The sequence below is a fragment of the Pyxicephalus adspersus genome, chromosome 4 (assembly GCF_032062135.1).
Source record: "Pyxicephalus adspersus chromosome 4, UCB_Pads_2.0, whole genome shotgun sequence".
Lineage (NCBI taxonomy): Eukaryota > Metazoa > Chordata > Amphibia > Anura > Pyxicephalidae > Pyxicephalus > Pyxicephalus adspersus.
Window position 1 is genome coordinate 110,367,005 of NC_092861.1, and position 17,869 is coordinate 110,384,873.

The following is a 17,869-nucleotide window of genomic DNA, read 5'->3' on the forward strand; positions in this document are numbered from 1 at the left end:
ATTGTAAATTGTGCTAAAACCCCTAACAAGAGTATAAATTACTACTTCAAACCTTAGCATTATCATCAGCAGCAACTACATATATACACCCCTCCTGTGGGGCATGTTCCTAACTTTGGACCGATAAGCAAGCACCACTATCTATCCCTGAGGAAGCCCTTCGTGGCAAAACTCGTCGGATCACTGTGTGCCACGGCCTTTTGAAAAGTTTTATGGGTATATGTAATAATTTATGACAAATCCATATAATTTAGTATGTGTAACTACTCTGCACTGTGAATTAGTAACAGGACAGAGACGAAAACAATATATGTTTATGTGTATTTGATGACTTATGTACTGAATATTCAATCAATACACTTTACTCTTTGCATGAAAAACTTATGAGCCTCAAACCTCTTTCTTTCCTATCTATTCATTTATAGTTAATTTTTAAGCAATAATTCCACAGCAATAATTCCACACCTGCAGTGATTTTGGAACACCAATTTTTTTTTTCAACAACATAAAAGTAGGATCATACTAGTAAGAAAGTTACAGTATGCACACATGTTATGATGGAAAGCAAAGTTGGCAAGGTGATGTTTTATACTAAGTGGTAAATTTTGAAGTGCATATTAATTAGCAGGAATACAATACCAGTTATTACAGAAATAATTACAGAAATAATTCACACCATGGATTACAAAATGTGCAAAGAGCTAGATGTGAGTGGCTCTTTGTTTATTCAAAGACATATGGTCATGCTGCCAACCTTTATTGATTTTTTTTATATATTTAACTAGTACCCATGTTGCATCAATAATTTTGGAGCAACTAACTGAAAAGTCTTTTTTTTCATTGTTACGGATTTTGCCCATGCAGAGTTTTTTTTTACAATGTCAATGGAACATTTCAAATTAATAAAAATAGTTTTATTTTTTTGCTTTACCCATTTTAAAACTTGGACAATTTTAAAAATATTATTTTCCACATCCACAATATTTATTAGGTTAACACTTTGCTTTACATTTATCTGTTTCTGCCAGGCCCAACCTATAGTCTAACAGTAAAAAACCACAAGGTTTAAAGGGTGTTTCAGTAAGAACATGAGGCGGGAAACACAGGGTGCCAGCCATGAGCCCCTTGGTGTGGGGACAATAAATAAAGTTTCATAAAAAGAAAGTAAAAGTTTTTCCAGAATGTTGTAAGCATTGGACATGTCCACTGTGTATGGAGAATGTCACTCAGTGCCTGACATCCTCCAGAGCAATGCTCGGATTCACTTGGAGAGGATGTGCTAGGCTGATTGGCATCATATCAATATTCTCTGAACAAAGGTTGTATTGGTATTTGAATTAGGAGGGATATAGTAGGGCAGCAAGTCGTTTTCAGGAAATCTGTGCTGCCTGAGGAAGACAGTTTAGTCCATCATTGTACTGTGGATAAATCTGTTATTGCCGGGTGGTGGAAGAGAAAATATTTCTCCTAGGTCTATGCAGTAAATAAGGCTCTGTAAAACCACAAGTGTTTACTGGCAGCAGAATTGATCCTTAGCTCCCTCAGTTGGGTGGGGTGCAATATGATTTAGAGGCAGGGTGCAGAGTGATAGGAAAAGGTAGGAAAAGGAGGAGGGGATGCAGTGGCAGACATAGCCATGGTGGCTTTTTGTGCAGAACTGCTGAACTGACTTGAGGCCCCACAAGGGCCCCTGTTGGCTACGGAGGGTTCCAAATGCATGAAATTCATACGTGTTGGGGTTTATGTAAGCAGGTATATTCTTTGAAAAAGAGTAAAAAACATTCTTTGTGTGGACTTTTTATTATATTTATTATATTACTTTAATTCACTGATCAGTGGTGCTCTACATTATGTATTTGGGGCTTAACTTGATGTATGTTAATGAAAAAGATTTGCACAAAGATGGACCCCTTTGTGTCATGTTTTTGCATATTGATTTTTGATATTGATATTGATCTAGAAAACCTCATTTTAATAATACTTTGTGGATTACAGGAGTAAAAGTAAGTGGGAATCTTTAAGATAGGAGAGCTGACTAGTTCTAGTATGTATATACTTGTAATGAAACCAATCTGAACATAAAACAAGGTACCTACTTTTACCAAAAGAAACTTATATACACACTTGAGTATGAACCTAGGGCAACACATACAGCTATCATTGCTATCATTCAAAACAGTGATCAACAGAAATGGCAATAAAGTTAATGTGAATAAATATGTCTATGGTAGTATTTGTAAAACATTTATGTAAAAGGGGAAAAAATAAAATCACATGGGCTCAATCTGTTTTTTTTTTGTTTTTTTTACAGGGTAAAATATTTTATAGTTTTAAGTTGGTTATGATGGGTCATGTGCATTACTGTTGGCCACCAGTAGATAGTGTTGAGTGTTACAAACTCTAATATTGGGCTCGATTTGTAAAACTCTCCAAAACAGAAGAGAATACACTTTCATTGTGAAGCAGGGTGATCCAGCAAATCTGGAATGGATTTCTTAAAAGTCATTTGCTATTTGCTAGAAAATGTTTTCAATCCTGGACCAGATCTATTCCATGTTTACTGGATCACCCAGCTTTACCAATGAAAGTGTATCTTGTCCAGTCTTGGAGAGCTTTAATAAATGAGGCCCAATATCTCAGACATTATGAATGTGTTATACAGTTTACAGGAGGACAAAGCACCATCAACAGATGTGCATAAACCGATGCCATTCTGGTCAATAAAGTTAGGCTTATACTTGAGGATACACGCATATTTTTATTGCTGTTTTGTTTACTAACTGGGTAAATTTCCCAGTGTGGTTATGGGAATTAGATATTGACGTAATTTACTAAAGAAATATAGACTGTTTAACAAAATGATAGGTTTTCGTTTTAGCATTTCCTTGTCCCTGGGCATTCCTTGCAAGGTGATAATTTACTTCGGCATGTGAATAGCCTAAATTCCACTGGTAAATCAGTCCCAGGTATTAAATATATGCTAAAATATGTTTTCGCTAAGATTATTTTCCATTTCCAGTTTTGACAAGCATCAACGTAAATAATTAATCATTTGTAAACATTTCATGAAATACATCAATGAACATCACAAGTATGTAACTTGGTTTTGAAATGTAATCTCTTATGTAAAAATGTCATTGTTCTTCTTTTGTTCATGATTTAATGACTTATATGTAACTTGAAAAGTGTAGTTAAAGTAAAAGTGCATTTTTTTCTAATAAAGTTTCTTTTTTAGTGAAATGCACTGCAGTTATGTGCTTTAAAAATGAACAAATCTGTCCCTTGAGACTACATTGGCACAGCCAGCAGGGACATAATATAGCACTATGATATAAAAGCTGTGGACATGGCAAGTCAGCTATTTCATTAAGGTAAATGGAAGCTCTAGCAGAATACCATGTAGTTTGCTAATGTGTATCAGATGGCAGGAAACCACAATTTTTTAAAATAAAACACTTGTTTTCATACTATTTGATCTCTTTCATTGTTTTTTGGCGACTTTCGGTCTGAATGCATGCATTTATGCTTCATGGTATTTCATGGAGCAGTTTAATGATGGTGAAATGGAACAACATATTGTCATCCTATACCACCCTATATAAGTGGCTAAATAAGGAAATTATTTCAAATAAAGCAAATTTGTGTTTATACTTGAATATTAAATGATCCAAATGTGAAGCATGGTACCTAAATTTTACTTGAGAGTACATTTAACCTACTTTGTCTCGAGTATAACCCTAGGGTACAAAATGTGGCTGCCCTTGCTCACATTCACAACAGTAATCAATGGAAATGTCAGTAGAATTAATGTAAATAAATACATCCATTTTGTGTCATTTTGCAAAGATTTATTTAAAAGGAAAAAAAGTCACTTATGACTATGGTTATCTTAATGCTTAACCTCCCTAGCAGTACATTTCTCTCTGGTTTTATATGTCTAAAAGGGGTACATTTGTTTTTCATGAAAATGTATTTTACAGTTTTTTTTTATAATAGTATGAGTATAACAAAGTTTGAAACCCAAAACCCAAAAAAAAATAATAAATTAAAAAAATTAAAATATATATAATATAAATTTTTATTATTTTTTTTTATAAACCTTTAAAAAATATACTTATACTAATATATTATACTGTTCATGTATAATGTTCATGAAAACAATGTACTGCTTTTACACATATAAATCCAATGTATTGCATTCAATACAGTCATTTTGTATTGAATACAATACAAATCCATTTTGAATTTCCCACCCGCCAGCAACGTACACACGCACCAACGTCACCGGGAACTCTCCCGGTTACTCATCGGGTGCAGAAGACGCCGGAGGAAGAAGAAAGAAGACAGGGATTGCGGCGATGGACAACGTGGGACGCCAGCGGATCAGGTAAGCGCTGTATTTACTGTTACTTCCCATTGGTTTACCTACCCCGAGTGTGACTCGGGGTTACCGCTTTCACCAACTTCTTTCTACCCCCAGTCACACTTGGGATTACCACTAGGGGGGTTAGTAGCACAATAACAGATTGCAGCCAAGTGTAAAGCTGCATACACACATGCAATTATAGTCATTGGAAAGGATCTTTCACGATCCTTTGCAATCACTAAGGACTGCACGATGCATGAACGAGTGCTGTACATACAGCACCATTCTGCTCTATGGAGAGGTGAGGGGGGAGAACAATGGAGGGGCACCCTGTTGCGCGCTCTCCCCCTTCCCTTGCATTAGGATCGTTCATTGTCCATCGTCCGTGGATCCGCCAGGATGGTCGCTCGGACTATGGATGAGGGGCACTGTACACACGCCAAATTATTGTGCGATATCCCGGGCGAGAACCATTGGACGTGTGTACATAGCTTAAGTTTACTAGAGCAGAGATAACAGGCTTTTCTTCTTCTGCTATCTGAGATTTGTTAGTATTTACTTGGCTGCAATAATATTATGCTGTTTGCTACAGGACCCCCACCGGGAAGTTCTATGACAATATTATAGCTGTAGATCAAAAAGGAAAAAGGTATTTTAGAATATCTGTTCCTGCATCACAGCATATTTCTATACTGATTTGGTTAATTGTTCAAGGCTTTTACAATATCATAAAGAATAACCAATACAAACATAGGTTTAGTACGGACATCCCAAAGTGATTGTAAATCCTGTGCATCATAATGACCCCATGTTGTAGAAAAATTACAGCCTAAAATGTGTATAGGTGTGAGTTTGAATAAAGTTGGATTTTTCACTGAATTTCATTTCAAAAGAACAAACCATTCTAATATCTAGGATATTGATTTTTTTTACAGTAGCTACTTCATAAACGTATCATCTGGTTTTTAGAACAACATTCTCAGGGTCTAGTTCAATGAGCATTTCTGAATTATTACCACAGAATAATCATTCATCACCAAGGCAATCCCATTTTTCACCTAAATAATTATTGGAAAATCTTTTTTCCAAGATATAATACTATTTCCTAAATTTAATTTTTTAAAGAAAATCTGTTTGAGCATCACTAAAAGTGACACTTATGCTAAATTCACACCGGTTTACTGCTTCCTTGTGCCAGGAACCGCTGCTTCTTGGGGGGACGCTATATGTAGCAAATGGCAGCTGCCTGTTGTCAGATGTGCAGACGCTGGCTCTTTTAGAACCAATGCTGACATATGAATGTTCCAGCAGCTGGCAAGGTGTCTGCTGTGGGTGCCATGTGGAATCCTGCAATGTGCTATGGTTGTATGTTCCTTTTTTGTTTCTCTTTTCTTTTACTTTCTTTGTTGTGATTTGTTCCAACATTACTGGTGGAGATTCTACATTGGACTTTAGCCTTAACACTACTCAACAAAACATTTCTATTTTGGATGAGAACATACGTTCTTTTGGAGATTGTTGAGTATCTTGCTTCACCTGATGTATGCTGATTATATTTACATTGTTCCTATTCCTGTATTGTACTTCTTGTTTGTATTTACAAAAACGCAATAAAAACACAATTTAAAAAAAAGAAATATTAACTTGTTCTAAATAAAATTTTAAGCTTTTACAGGCTTTTATTGTGGATCTACAATCCTCATAAACTGTTCAAGCAAACACACAGTGCAGAACGTACCACGTGGCTGCATTCAAAGTTATATTCCGCAGATAGTAGTAGGAGTAATTTGCAGCCACTGGTTGCCATGAAAGCAGCTTAGCTTCTGTCAGCTGCAGCCCACCTACCTGGCATTTCTTTTGCTCTGGAAGTAGTATAGCTGCAGCCCACTCCCTTAATACACCTGTTGACTTTTTTCTATAGACAAACTGAATGGTAAATTTACTACGTTTAAGCTGCAGCTTAAATGATGCTTTAAAGACAACCAACAAAAAAATCATATTTTATTCGTATACTGATTTGCACATTGTTAGAAATGAAAGCAGATCTCTCCTGTCATTTCCTTCCAAGAAAATGTGTTGGACAATGCTACTATGCCTTTACCCATTGTATACTTCATGCTTATTAGGCGTAAATAGGGGATAGATGTTACAGTGCTTATAAAGGGTGCAAGAGGGGCTAAAATTGTCAACTGTTTCTGAATTAGTGTGTGAGGACACTTTATAAGGACATATTAAGGTTGCTTTTCCATGTGTTGTTGGGTATAATGCCAATGACAGTGTAGATTTTCCCCTAAATTTACATCAGGACACAATTTATGAATCCATATTGATCCTAAGATACTGAGACTGTATGGATTATGTCTGTATATTTCTACCTGCACATGATATTATGTATCCTTGGGAAATCCTGAAAAAAAGGTAGCTCTCTGTAGCTCCAGACCTGTGAATAAACATACACTGCCTAGGGAGTTTTTCCTCCCTGTGGTTGCAAAAATGACCTGTTGGCTTGTTTCCTGTGTCACTGACCCCTGGTCTCTTATCTTTTCAGTTTTTGACTCTGTTGCTCAGTTTCCAACCCAATCTAATTTTATTCTGGTTATGTTCATGTGCTTGGTAAATATCGATATTATTTTTTAGCTAGTTAGTCATCCAAGTGTTTGTTTAGACTGTCATATTTAGAGGTGTTATCAATAGGGATATTTGTTGTTTCTTGCTTTATTTTACTTTAATGTGCAGTCCAGTTTTAGGGACCAGTTCACAAAAAAAGGATATTGTGGAATTGGAGAGAGTGCAGAGAAGGGCAACTAAACTAATGAAAATAATGGAGGAGCTCAGGTATGGAGCAAATTGTACCAGGGGCTTTGCCTTTAAGGTTTTTATCTGGAGAATGTTTTATCAACCTAACTGAATATGCAACTATGTGATGTAGTAAATACGTTTTAGACAGTATTTTTTTCCAAAATATCAGTAAATATGAATTTTGTGAAGTAAATATATTTCCATGATTCATGTACTGTGATCATGTGTTTACATTGCTGTACAGTCATGACCAAACCGTCTGGCCACTACTCTAATCACTCTAATGGCTCCATGATTGAAAACCTGCTTTCTGCTGGATGGTGTACATTTGTCTTGTTTTAAAAAAATGTACCTTAATCAGCTTTACTACTACATCCTGCTGGCTAAGGAAGATAAGATGTATTGTTGTGGATTCAGTGAACATATTTTACTCCATGAAGGCAGTTCAGCATTCAGTAATTGTTTGGAGTAGCCTGGCACTTTCTCCTTATTCAGTAAATGATAAATGCTCTGCATGCTACACCAATCAAGTAAAATACCTAATCTGTCAGTTCCAAGATGACAAGGATAATTTTATAAAACAATACTCTAAGAAAGCTAAAGAGAAAGTCCTGGAATTCATTAAGTCCAGTCTTTGGTTGGATAGGGCATGTATGACTTTATTAATTTCAAAGAGAGACCTTCAACAAACATGGCACAACCCAAATGTTCCATCTTAATTTCCAGTCCAGTAACCTGGCAAAATGCCAAAAAGTAGTAGGTCTGCTACCTGGAATTTCAACCCTGCCTTGTTTTCAAAAGTCTGTACAAGAACTGTCTATAAAAAAGCCTTAACAGAAATTCTTTCAAAATGCATCCAATAGAACATCTATAGTCTCCTGCACCTAAATATAACAACTTGTTCTCCATGTATCCAGCAGTTGCACACTATTGCCACCCAGCTTCTGGCCTTACACAGTTCTGCATCTAGCCCCAACATTATTGCCTGTATCTTTAAAACCCCATACACTAGCAGCAATTGCCAAGACATCAGTTGACTTTGCTGGACATTTATTTGTTTCTGCCTTCCATTTTCAATATCTCCTTAAAGGTCCCAGCCATCCTCTCGATAGACTGTCACATGCTGGCCATGGGTTCTCCTCCTTCTCTTGATCTTGCGGCCCGGTCAAATCTTGACATGTTTAGGCTTTTAGACTAACCCAACTCTGTTATTTCCCTAATGGTTCCTAGCTTTCTGACCCACTGGCTTCTAAGTTTCAGCATCTTAAACTTTTAAATTAAGAGTGCCTATAGCCTGATTCTTATGACAACCCCTTTAGGCTGATAATACCAAATTGGATAAATGAGAATATTAACTCATAAAAGCAAGTACTGTGGTGATAATAAACATAGTTTTTGTCTTTCATTTTACTAAGCCAATGTGTGTTTATGGTATGTCTTATAAAGTCCTGGGCTGAACTACATTTATGTCTCCAGGCTTTCTGCCAGCAACTGTTGACAACAATTTACACAATTTCCAGCCATGTATTTTAAGGTTTAACACCTATACACACTTCCTAACACTAAGGATGGGATTAGGGCAATATAATAGGGTGGATTAACACATTTCACACCTCTTGGTCTTGTACAATCAACATCTGCAGTGTCACATTCCATAGTGAATAGATTAAGGTGTTTGTGCTGTGTGGGTAGAAATGCCGGTGTATTTCCCTACATTGGTAGGGGAAGTAGCTTGGAAAGCTGTAAAATGTCTTCAACATTGGGAGAACACACTCAGTTGACTTACTACTGGATATACAATGTATTTGATAAATGAGATCATTAACAGACACATATATGCAGACAAGTCCCTAATTCAGAACGGCTTGATATACTGGGTTGATACTAACAAAATATGCATTTCTTTTCTAATATTTGCCCACCTTTATACCCTGTGCCACAAAATATATTTCCCAGAAGTCAAATCATACTACTCTCTCTCCACTGGGGAGTATCTTGCTATAATAACTTAGGCAGCCAGTTGATCTTTTAGTGCAAAAACCCATGTACATACCAACCTGTGTTGTTTTATACTCTCTTACAAAGGACAGACAATAAAATCTGACATGCAGTTATAGTTACTGACAACTAACAATAATGTCTATTCCAGTAAACACAGTTTACAAAGCTGACAGACATTTATGTTCAATGTATTTTCAAAGAGAAAATAGAGTGCAGCATACAAAACAATCTGCGTAAGTACTTAGCAGCAATTTTAGTGATATATTTCCTCCCTGCCTTTTATAATTTCCCCTTCATTGAAGACTGATTTAAAAAGCATTCATTTGATTAAAGTTAATGGCTTCAGCTCTTTTACACATAATTAAAATTACTTGAAACCTTGTTCAGCAAAGGCTGTAAAGGGCAAAATTATTGCTAGTTTGTTGCAAACCAGGAGTGATTTAAGCTTGCTGTAATGTAAAAATTGTGTGCTGAATGCACCTTTTTCCCACTGAGGTTTGAGTAGAGGGTGTTCACAGTATGCTATTTCTTAGGGTTTGATTCGCTAAAGGAGTTTAGGTTTTTTCACTTAGGAAAGTAAATATTAATCTTGCGAAAAATAATTCACTTAGCCTAATGAATGTGGTGAAAATTTAATTTACAAGCACAGACAAAGATAAATGATTTTATGTATACATGATTAATTGGCTGAAGTCAGCAGAGCTTCACCTAACCTACTGAGCAAAGCAGCAAACATGTTACCCTCAAAACATAATAGAGTCACTTTGACTTACAAATGAGCATTCGCTACTAGTATTCTAGGCTGTGTTCTTGGTAGAGCAAAACATCCCTGTCTCTGGAAACATTTCTAAACCCTTACTGAGATTTAAGTAATTGCAAATGATTCGGCAGTGTAAAACTGGACAGCAGTGACACACAAGTATTCAGGCTTGTGTGTCACTGCAAGTATTTAGACACTGCAGATGATACAGTAGTGTAAAACTGAAAAAGGATGGTGTAATTTGTTCATGACAGAGCATGCATTCCTGAAGAGCTCCAACCAGCCAGGTACATGTAAATTCATCTTTCGAACTGACCAGACAAGTAAGAGAGTACTATACTAACAGTACACCAGTGATTAGGCAATATATATTTTCTTTAGTGCCAACTTTTTTATGTACAGGCCATGACAACATGGCATAGATGTCTCAAAAACAGTTTTTTCCTCCACTGGGGCCTTGCTGTGGAGTATGACATAGCAGATGCCTTTGGAGACAGAAGCCAGTATGGTAATGAAACTCTCAACAACAATACTNCTGCAGTGTGAGTTATCAGCTGCAATTCCACAAGACCCCACAATTGTGGGTATCGGAGGGTCTGGTGTGCCTCATGGTTTACTCGTAGCCTGCACGGAGCTACCAAGCCTATGTGCAGCAGACTCCTATTTATCTGGGACAGATTAGATAGTTTGGCTTTCCTCAGGCACGGATGGTATTTGCTTTTTGAGTTACCTTTCTTAGGGGCATTTTGAGTATAGTTAGGAGCATTGGGGGCATTCTTTTTCAGGAGTCAGAGCTTTTGCTCTGTAGTGTTTCTTTGCCCTAAATTGGGATCCAGGATGGCTGCTATTTGCTCCATATTTTTGTTTCCTTTCACTTTAGTTACAAATATTCTTCTGATAGTTGGGTTACCTGGTCCCTATAGTTTGTACATGTGTCATGTAATTCTTTGATGAAGCAGTGGGTATCCTTGACTCATACAGTGAATCGTCCCTTCTCCCAAGTATTCACTCAGGAAAGTTTGGGAGACTACAGTCTATATGAGTTAAGCACATTCTTCTAGCATTATCAGATTATCTGTATTGAACTGAATTAATATATTGGATATTGGGAATATGGTACACTGTTATGCTTCCCTGAAATATTTTTCTCTTTAGCTGTATGCCTCACAACTTGTAGTCAATGTGATTTCCTTTTCTTTAAAAAAGTAGGACGGTTTTAATGAGCAAGGATATGCACAATTATACTACGGTAGGAACAACAAGTTCAGGCTGAGATTTTCCTGCCAGAATTAGGATACTGCAAAAGCTTGGTGTATAGAATTGGTCAAGCTCTGAACCACTTTCTGCAAGCTCCTGTCTGCCAATGCCTAATATGGATCCCATAGCATATCTCCATGCAAAATATATATATACAGTTCCAGTCAAAAGATGTGACACACCTTCTTTTTTAAGGTTTTTTATTTGTAGTTTACAACTACACTGTAAGTTGATATGACATCAAAATTATGAGAGAACTGTTAAGGCGATCTCTTACAAGAACACATATGGATTTATGTTTTAAACCACAAGTGGTGTAAAAAACAGAATATGTTTTATACTTTAGATTCTTAAAAGTAGACACCTTTTGTGTTGATGACAGCTTTGCACACTCTGCATTCTTTCTATCAGCTCCATGGGGGAGTTAATTGGAATAGTTCTCCAACAGTCTTAAAGGAGTGCCCAGAGGTATTGAGCACGTGTTGGCTGCTTGACCTTCACTTTGTGGTCCAACTCAACTCAAACCATCTCAATTGGCCAAGCAATTGGCCAAGCAATTATCTTCTATTTCTTGTTTTTCCTCAGTAGAGTCTTCTTTTCACAAATGGACCATGAAGGCCTGATTCATGCAGTCCTCTTTGGGGAGTTGATGTTGAGACCTGTCTGATACCTGAACTCTGTGAAGCATTAATAAATATAAGGTGCTGTTATTGTGTTAGTGCTAAACAAAACAGAGTTGACCAAAGTGAGGATGTTGGGCAACATCCCAAACACACAAGCAAAAAGCTGAGATAGAAAATAATCAAGGTGTTGCAATGGCCCAGCCAAAGTTCAAAAGACTGATAAAGTCATAAAGTAAACAATTACCTCAAATTACTGCTAAAGGTGGTTTAAAAAACTATTGAATCATCGTCCAGGATGCTGTTTGCAAGGAGTTTGTATGTTCTCCTCATGTTTTCATGTTCTCCTCCAGGCTCTCCCACATTCCAAAAACATACATATAGGGTAATTGGCTTCTCCCAAAATTATAATTTTAGGATGTGTTAATGACATATGACAATGGTAGGCACATTAGATTGTGATCCCTTCTAATTAGTGTACAATTTTCTATTAGTGAAATGACTACAGATTTTGTAAAGTGTTGTGTAATATGTCGGTGCTATACTAATAAATAAATGAGGTGTACCTAATTTTCCCATATGTTTGCTCTATTTTGGTTTCATTTTTGTTAACAAAAATTATGACACATTGGAACCTGTTTTGTGTTTTAAAGGTGATGTTAGGTTTAAACAATTTTAGAACATAAGGACCAGATTATTTCTTATGTTCTGATACACCTTAGAATTGGAATAGACAGGCTGACTTCCAGCATTTCATCTGTTACTCCAGCTTAGTTACGTATATGTTGTCCTTATTTATTACAGGGAAATCCATCTTGCACTAAATGAACATCTGAGCTGTTTTAAAGATTTAAATAAGTATAAGTGATTCTTCCTAACTCATGCATCATTTGTGAGCCAAAATCACCATTGGAAAGCCTACCATGAAAACTACACACCAACTGCACTGAATGTTATGTTAGGCTCTTTTTAGTTATTTGTAAATAACTTTGGAGCCTATAGATAAACGTATTGATACATATTTTCTCTGTCTATATATATGTACCTTACCAATTTATCTATCCTGTAATAAATACTGTATTACATTTACATCTAGTTTGACTTATCAATTTGGTCCATTTAAATAATTTTTTTTTGTATTTCTTTCAGTGATGGCTGGGCAGACAGAGATGAAGTTATAGATGGCTATGAAGTTGAAGCCAGTGGTGGAATTACTATGAAGCTTCGTTCACCAGAGGTGAAGTCCTTTGATGAATATTTTCTGACTCTACGCTTGGATAATAATTCCCGAAATCCGTGGTTTAGTGAGTTTTGGCAGTACCGATTCCAGTGTCGTATACCGGGGCACCCACAAGAAAACCCAAATTTTAAAAAGATTTGTAAAGGTAACTTTATTGATAAAATTTTATTCAAACTCTTTTTGAACATGGTCTTCAAGCTCTTTAATAAATGTTTGTTGGTATGTTTTCAAAACTATAAGCATTAAAATTCTTAGCAACAATGAAGCAAGACACGGACATAATGAAAGCAACATTTACTAAATACAACCTGTAAAGTGAATTATCAATTGATTTTTGCTTTTTTTTGTTATCTGTGACTTGTATGTGTTCAGGTTGCATGCATGTATTCCACGCTTCCTAGATGTCACAGAAATGTCACAAAAACATCTACCAACTTTAGAATAATTGAAAATCAGCTACAAATTTTAGACTTGGTAGTAAAGGCATAATGTTTAAAAAATATATTGTATATTATTTATACACTCAACTTTAGATGCACAAAAACTATTAGGTATATTTACAAAAAGTGTGCCAGGTAAAAAAATGGGTAAATTCTCCTTTAGGATTTGCTCTGCATTATAGAGCACAATCTCCCCCATTCAAAACAAAACATTCCCTTGGCAAATCTCTGAATCAAAATCTCGGCAAGCCAGTAATTCTGAAATGTACAGGAGATGCTTATCTGGCCTGCTGTCTCATCTCGTGGCTGGTGTGTGAATTCGTCTAATTTAATGTTTTTGACCTCGCCTGTTCCTGACCCTTGGATTGTATGCTGCCTGGACTGACCTTTTGCCTGTGACCCCGATTCTGCTTTGTGTCTTACCCTTATAAACCTTGTCTGGTGGACGGATTACCTGTATATGATCTCTTGCTTTGTATTCTGGACTTGTCTCTGCTGAAATCTTGGTATTGCATTGTCTGTGGGCTCCTAGTTCTCTGTCAGTCCTTCCGCAGACGCCATTACCTTTTGCACAAAAGTTCTAGGGGCAAATGTGTTTTGGGACAGTGCAACAAGCCTCCCAAGGCTGAGCGGGGGCTTGTTATAGGCAAAGAGTGTGGTGTTATATTGGAAGACTGTAGAGTACTTGTTGCTGGACCAGAAACTTACAATACAGTAGTGCTTTTCCCCCTATTGAAAATTTTGTCTTAAAAAAAAAAAGTTTAAACAAAAAGTATTGTCTTCTCTATCCCCATAGCAATCCCCCCGTATAGCCCACCTACCCCAGTCCCCGGCTGTCTCACATGATGATTAGGCAGGCCCTTGCTTTACATAGTTTCTAGAAAATCTAAAGGTGGTTGTATAGTCAGACTTGAATTATGAGCTTTAGAAACAAATTAAGTCAAACTGACTAGGTGTTTGTAATTTACTGTTTTCCTAAGGCATTTTTTTATGTGTGAGGCAAGATGTTATAGGTAGAGGGATAAATGCAGTAAAAGTAAAGGTGTTATAGATTAAATATAAGTCTAAGTTATGTTCCACATGCAAAGCATGACAAAGTATTTACAAGTAAGTTTAGTAGTAGTTCTCTTGGTACTTAGTGGGAAATGCCTCCTACATTGTTGGTAGCTAGAAACAATGTCAGTCAAAAAGATAATTGGTGCCAGTTAAGCAAAAATTGCTGATTGCTCAAGGAACCCCTAGCAACCTTTGGAAGAACCCTAGATTTCAATGGCAACCTGGTTAAGATGCATCACCTTAATGCATTGGGATGTCATTTACATGAACCCATGTCGATGACATGTCATTGCATGGAACCACAAGGCGTTGCTTCTAATATGGGCATATGTACTGATATACACACGACACACGTAATCCAAACATTGTGCAAGAGTGTGATTTAGTGCTTTGTAAGAGTATAATTGGGCCCTTAGATAATACCAAGAGTTCAGTGAGGTGAAAACCCATTAGTGGTTACTAAGAATGATTTTGTGCAATGGGAAGAATATAAGATTATGCATGCTAGTTTTCAAAATCAGAGAAGTTAAGCATTAAGTGATATAGTGTACCTTGAGATTCAAAGGGATAGATAGGTCTGTTACTATGTGTGGTTGGAACCCAATGCATTAGGGGGCTTATTGTCATGGTATGTAGTATGTTAATTGTTTTTATAGCAAAAATACAGAAAATCCACAATTGGATATATAGTAATTCCAATCAAACAAATGTGCCAAATCTATTGTCACCTGAATAACTGTGTACCCATACAGCACTAAGAAGCTTCTGGGTTGCATAGCGCCAATATGGACGGCCATGGCTATAGTTATGCCCTTCGAAATAAGTATTATTCTTCAACAAAAACAACAACAGTTTCCCTGTGGACTGAAAGTGCTGTAGATAATGTGTTCCTATTGGCTTGGAGAAATAATATATTTTTTAAAACTTTGAGAGAGTTTACTTTATCAGGAAAAGTACAATACAGTAGCTTATACCCAACCAGAATCTTTCTCTAAGTGATATGACCTCAGTGAACTGAAATCTAATTGTCTGCTATGGTTTTCTGCTTTCTGCACATCATTATCCCCCCATAGTGCTTTATAAATAATCATTGCAAAAAACTTCTATAATAATTAGTCTTTTCAAGGCTGTCAGACAGAGGTTCCTGGATCATACAGTGGAAAGTTTCTGAATGTTCATGAACCTCAAATATTGTTTATTACAGGTGCTGTCTATATGAGGTAGTAACTTGGGTATTTATTTCATATGAGGTGTCAAAAAACTTGACATTACCAGTTTTGGTTTATTTTTCAGCTTTGGTTAATTTGAACAGAATCTGCCATACATGGAGTCTTTAAAAGAGCACTGCAAATAGAGCAGTAATTGCTACAAGGAGAGCTGCTGCTGTATTTGAAATATATTGTAATATGAACTGAGCCATATCCAATTAGTTGTTTGAAAATGTAGTGATCCATAACACCCCATGCACACTTAAAGTCAAAGAAGTTTTATCAGTTTAATGTTCATACTTTTTATATGCTTGTTATTCTCATATGCAAATATGTTTAAAAATTAAAATTAAACTCACTGTTTAAAAAATGCCAATTATTTTCTACCAATTGTATACTTTCATAGGATTTCAACAAACTTTATTGCAGATTTATGCATGTTGGTGGTAAAAAGAAATTCATACTTGCATTCTGCCTCATGTGTAAGCTAAGTAAGAGGGTCTGTTTGTTACAGTCACATCATAGCTAGTCACATTTACATAGTTACATATAAAAAGTAGGTTAGGTTGAAAAAAGTCTATCAAGTTAAACCACTAGGGAAATAAACATAGTTCAGATATAAAACCCTATGAGACATAGTTGGTCCAGAGGAAGGCAAAAGGTATAACTATAGCCAAAGGGTAAAAATCACTTAACTACTAGTAAGTAATGGTATACTTGGTGATCATGACAATTCTCAGGCCTAACACAGCGTGACACTGCTATTTAACCCTCCTACATTAGGGTCATAGGGTCATAAGGTTCATCATATACAAACTGCCAACATCCCTATTTGAGGTACACAGAAACCATTTTTGCAGATGGGAGTATATACAAAAACATAATTATATTTTAAAAATCCTTTTATTTACTTAATATTTAAAATGTAAACACAATGCACAAAATCAAAGTGCTGAATATAACAATCATAGCCTAAGGCCCTGATTTATTAAAGTTCTCCAAGGCTGGAGAGAATACACTTTAATCAGTAAAGCTCGGTAATCCAGCAAACCTAGAATGGATCTGGTCCAGGATTGAAAACATTTGCTAACAAATAGCTTGACTTTTAGGAAATCCATTACAGGTTTGCTGGATTACCCAGTTTCACTGATGAAAGTGTATTCTCTCCAGCCTTGAAGAACTTTAATAAATCAGGGCCTAAGTGTACAATTGATAAAGCTTTCCTGTAATAATCCAACACATTTCACAGATATAATCTGCTTCATCAGGGATTCCGTTTATACAGGCAATAGATTTAACAGCACTGCAACAAGATACGCAGAGATAAACCATTAGTTTTAAGGTACATAATCCATCACAAAACTTAGGCAAAAGAATGGGGACAACATCCAGATAGGACAACATAAGAGATCCAAATGGACAATTTAAATAAGTTGTTGAGGCGTATTCAAAAAGTTAGTTTAATGTGGATCCCATAGGGGCAGCAACAGGGCAGTGAGCTGTAAACAATATATATGTATTTTTTATATTTTGTTGTGTTTTTGTATCTATATAAATACAAAACTGGACTAGACTGATAAATATATGTATGATAACCTAAAAGGAAATGCCAATGCTATTTTAATATCAAAAAACAAACATATTAATGTTATACCATATAGGAAGCAAAGAACTCCCATTAAATTATTTAAAAAAAATTTGTTATGCTTATACAAATGGGCCATATAGGAGGCTTTAATGGCAATAATGCATTGTCACAGAAAAGATCCCTCTTCAGAAGGGAGGCAGTCTCCACCATGTAGGAAGAAGCAATTATAAAATAAATGTACTTATATTGCCCAAGGGATGGCACACAATTAAGGAAATATGTCCGCTAGATAAGATCTCCCGTGGTGTTCCCAGAATCCATGGGTCCACTGAAGCTGAACCAATGTCCTCACCACTTATACTCACTACCAGGGTGTAACAGGACCTGTTAATTTGCATCCCATGTGTCTGATGTGGATGTTAGCAAAGGAGGCTGATATCCGGCGTTGCGGGGTGGAACATACCCTGCACTCCAGACACCCCATTAGGAAGTGAGTGGAACGCAGGGAGGTCCCAACCTGGACGCCGAGGACCC

The 17,869-nt window shown here is 36.4% G+C and overlaps 1 protein-coding gene across 1 annotated transcript in view; it reads left to right on the top strand.

The window, feature by feature from the left end:
- GRM1 (glutamate metabotropic receptor 1) overlaps positions 1-17,869 on the top strand; it is a 175,611-nt gene that overhangs the window by 113,176 nt on the left and 44,566 nt on the right. Inside the window, exon 3 of the mRNA XM_072410246.1 lies at positions 12,953-13,188. Within this exon, the coding sequence (XP_072266347.1) occupies positions 12,953-13,188 (236 nt within the window). The remainder of the gene's footprint in view (positions 1-12,952; positions 13,189-17,869) is intronic.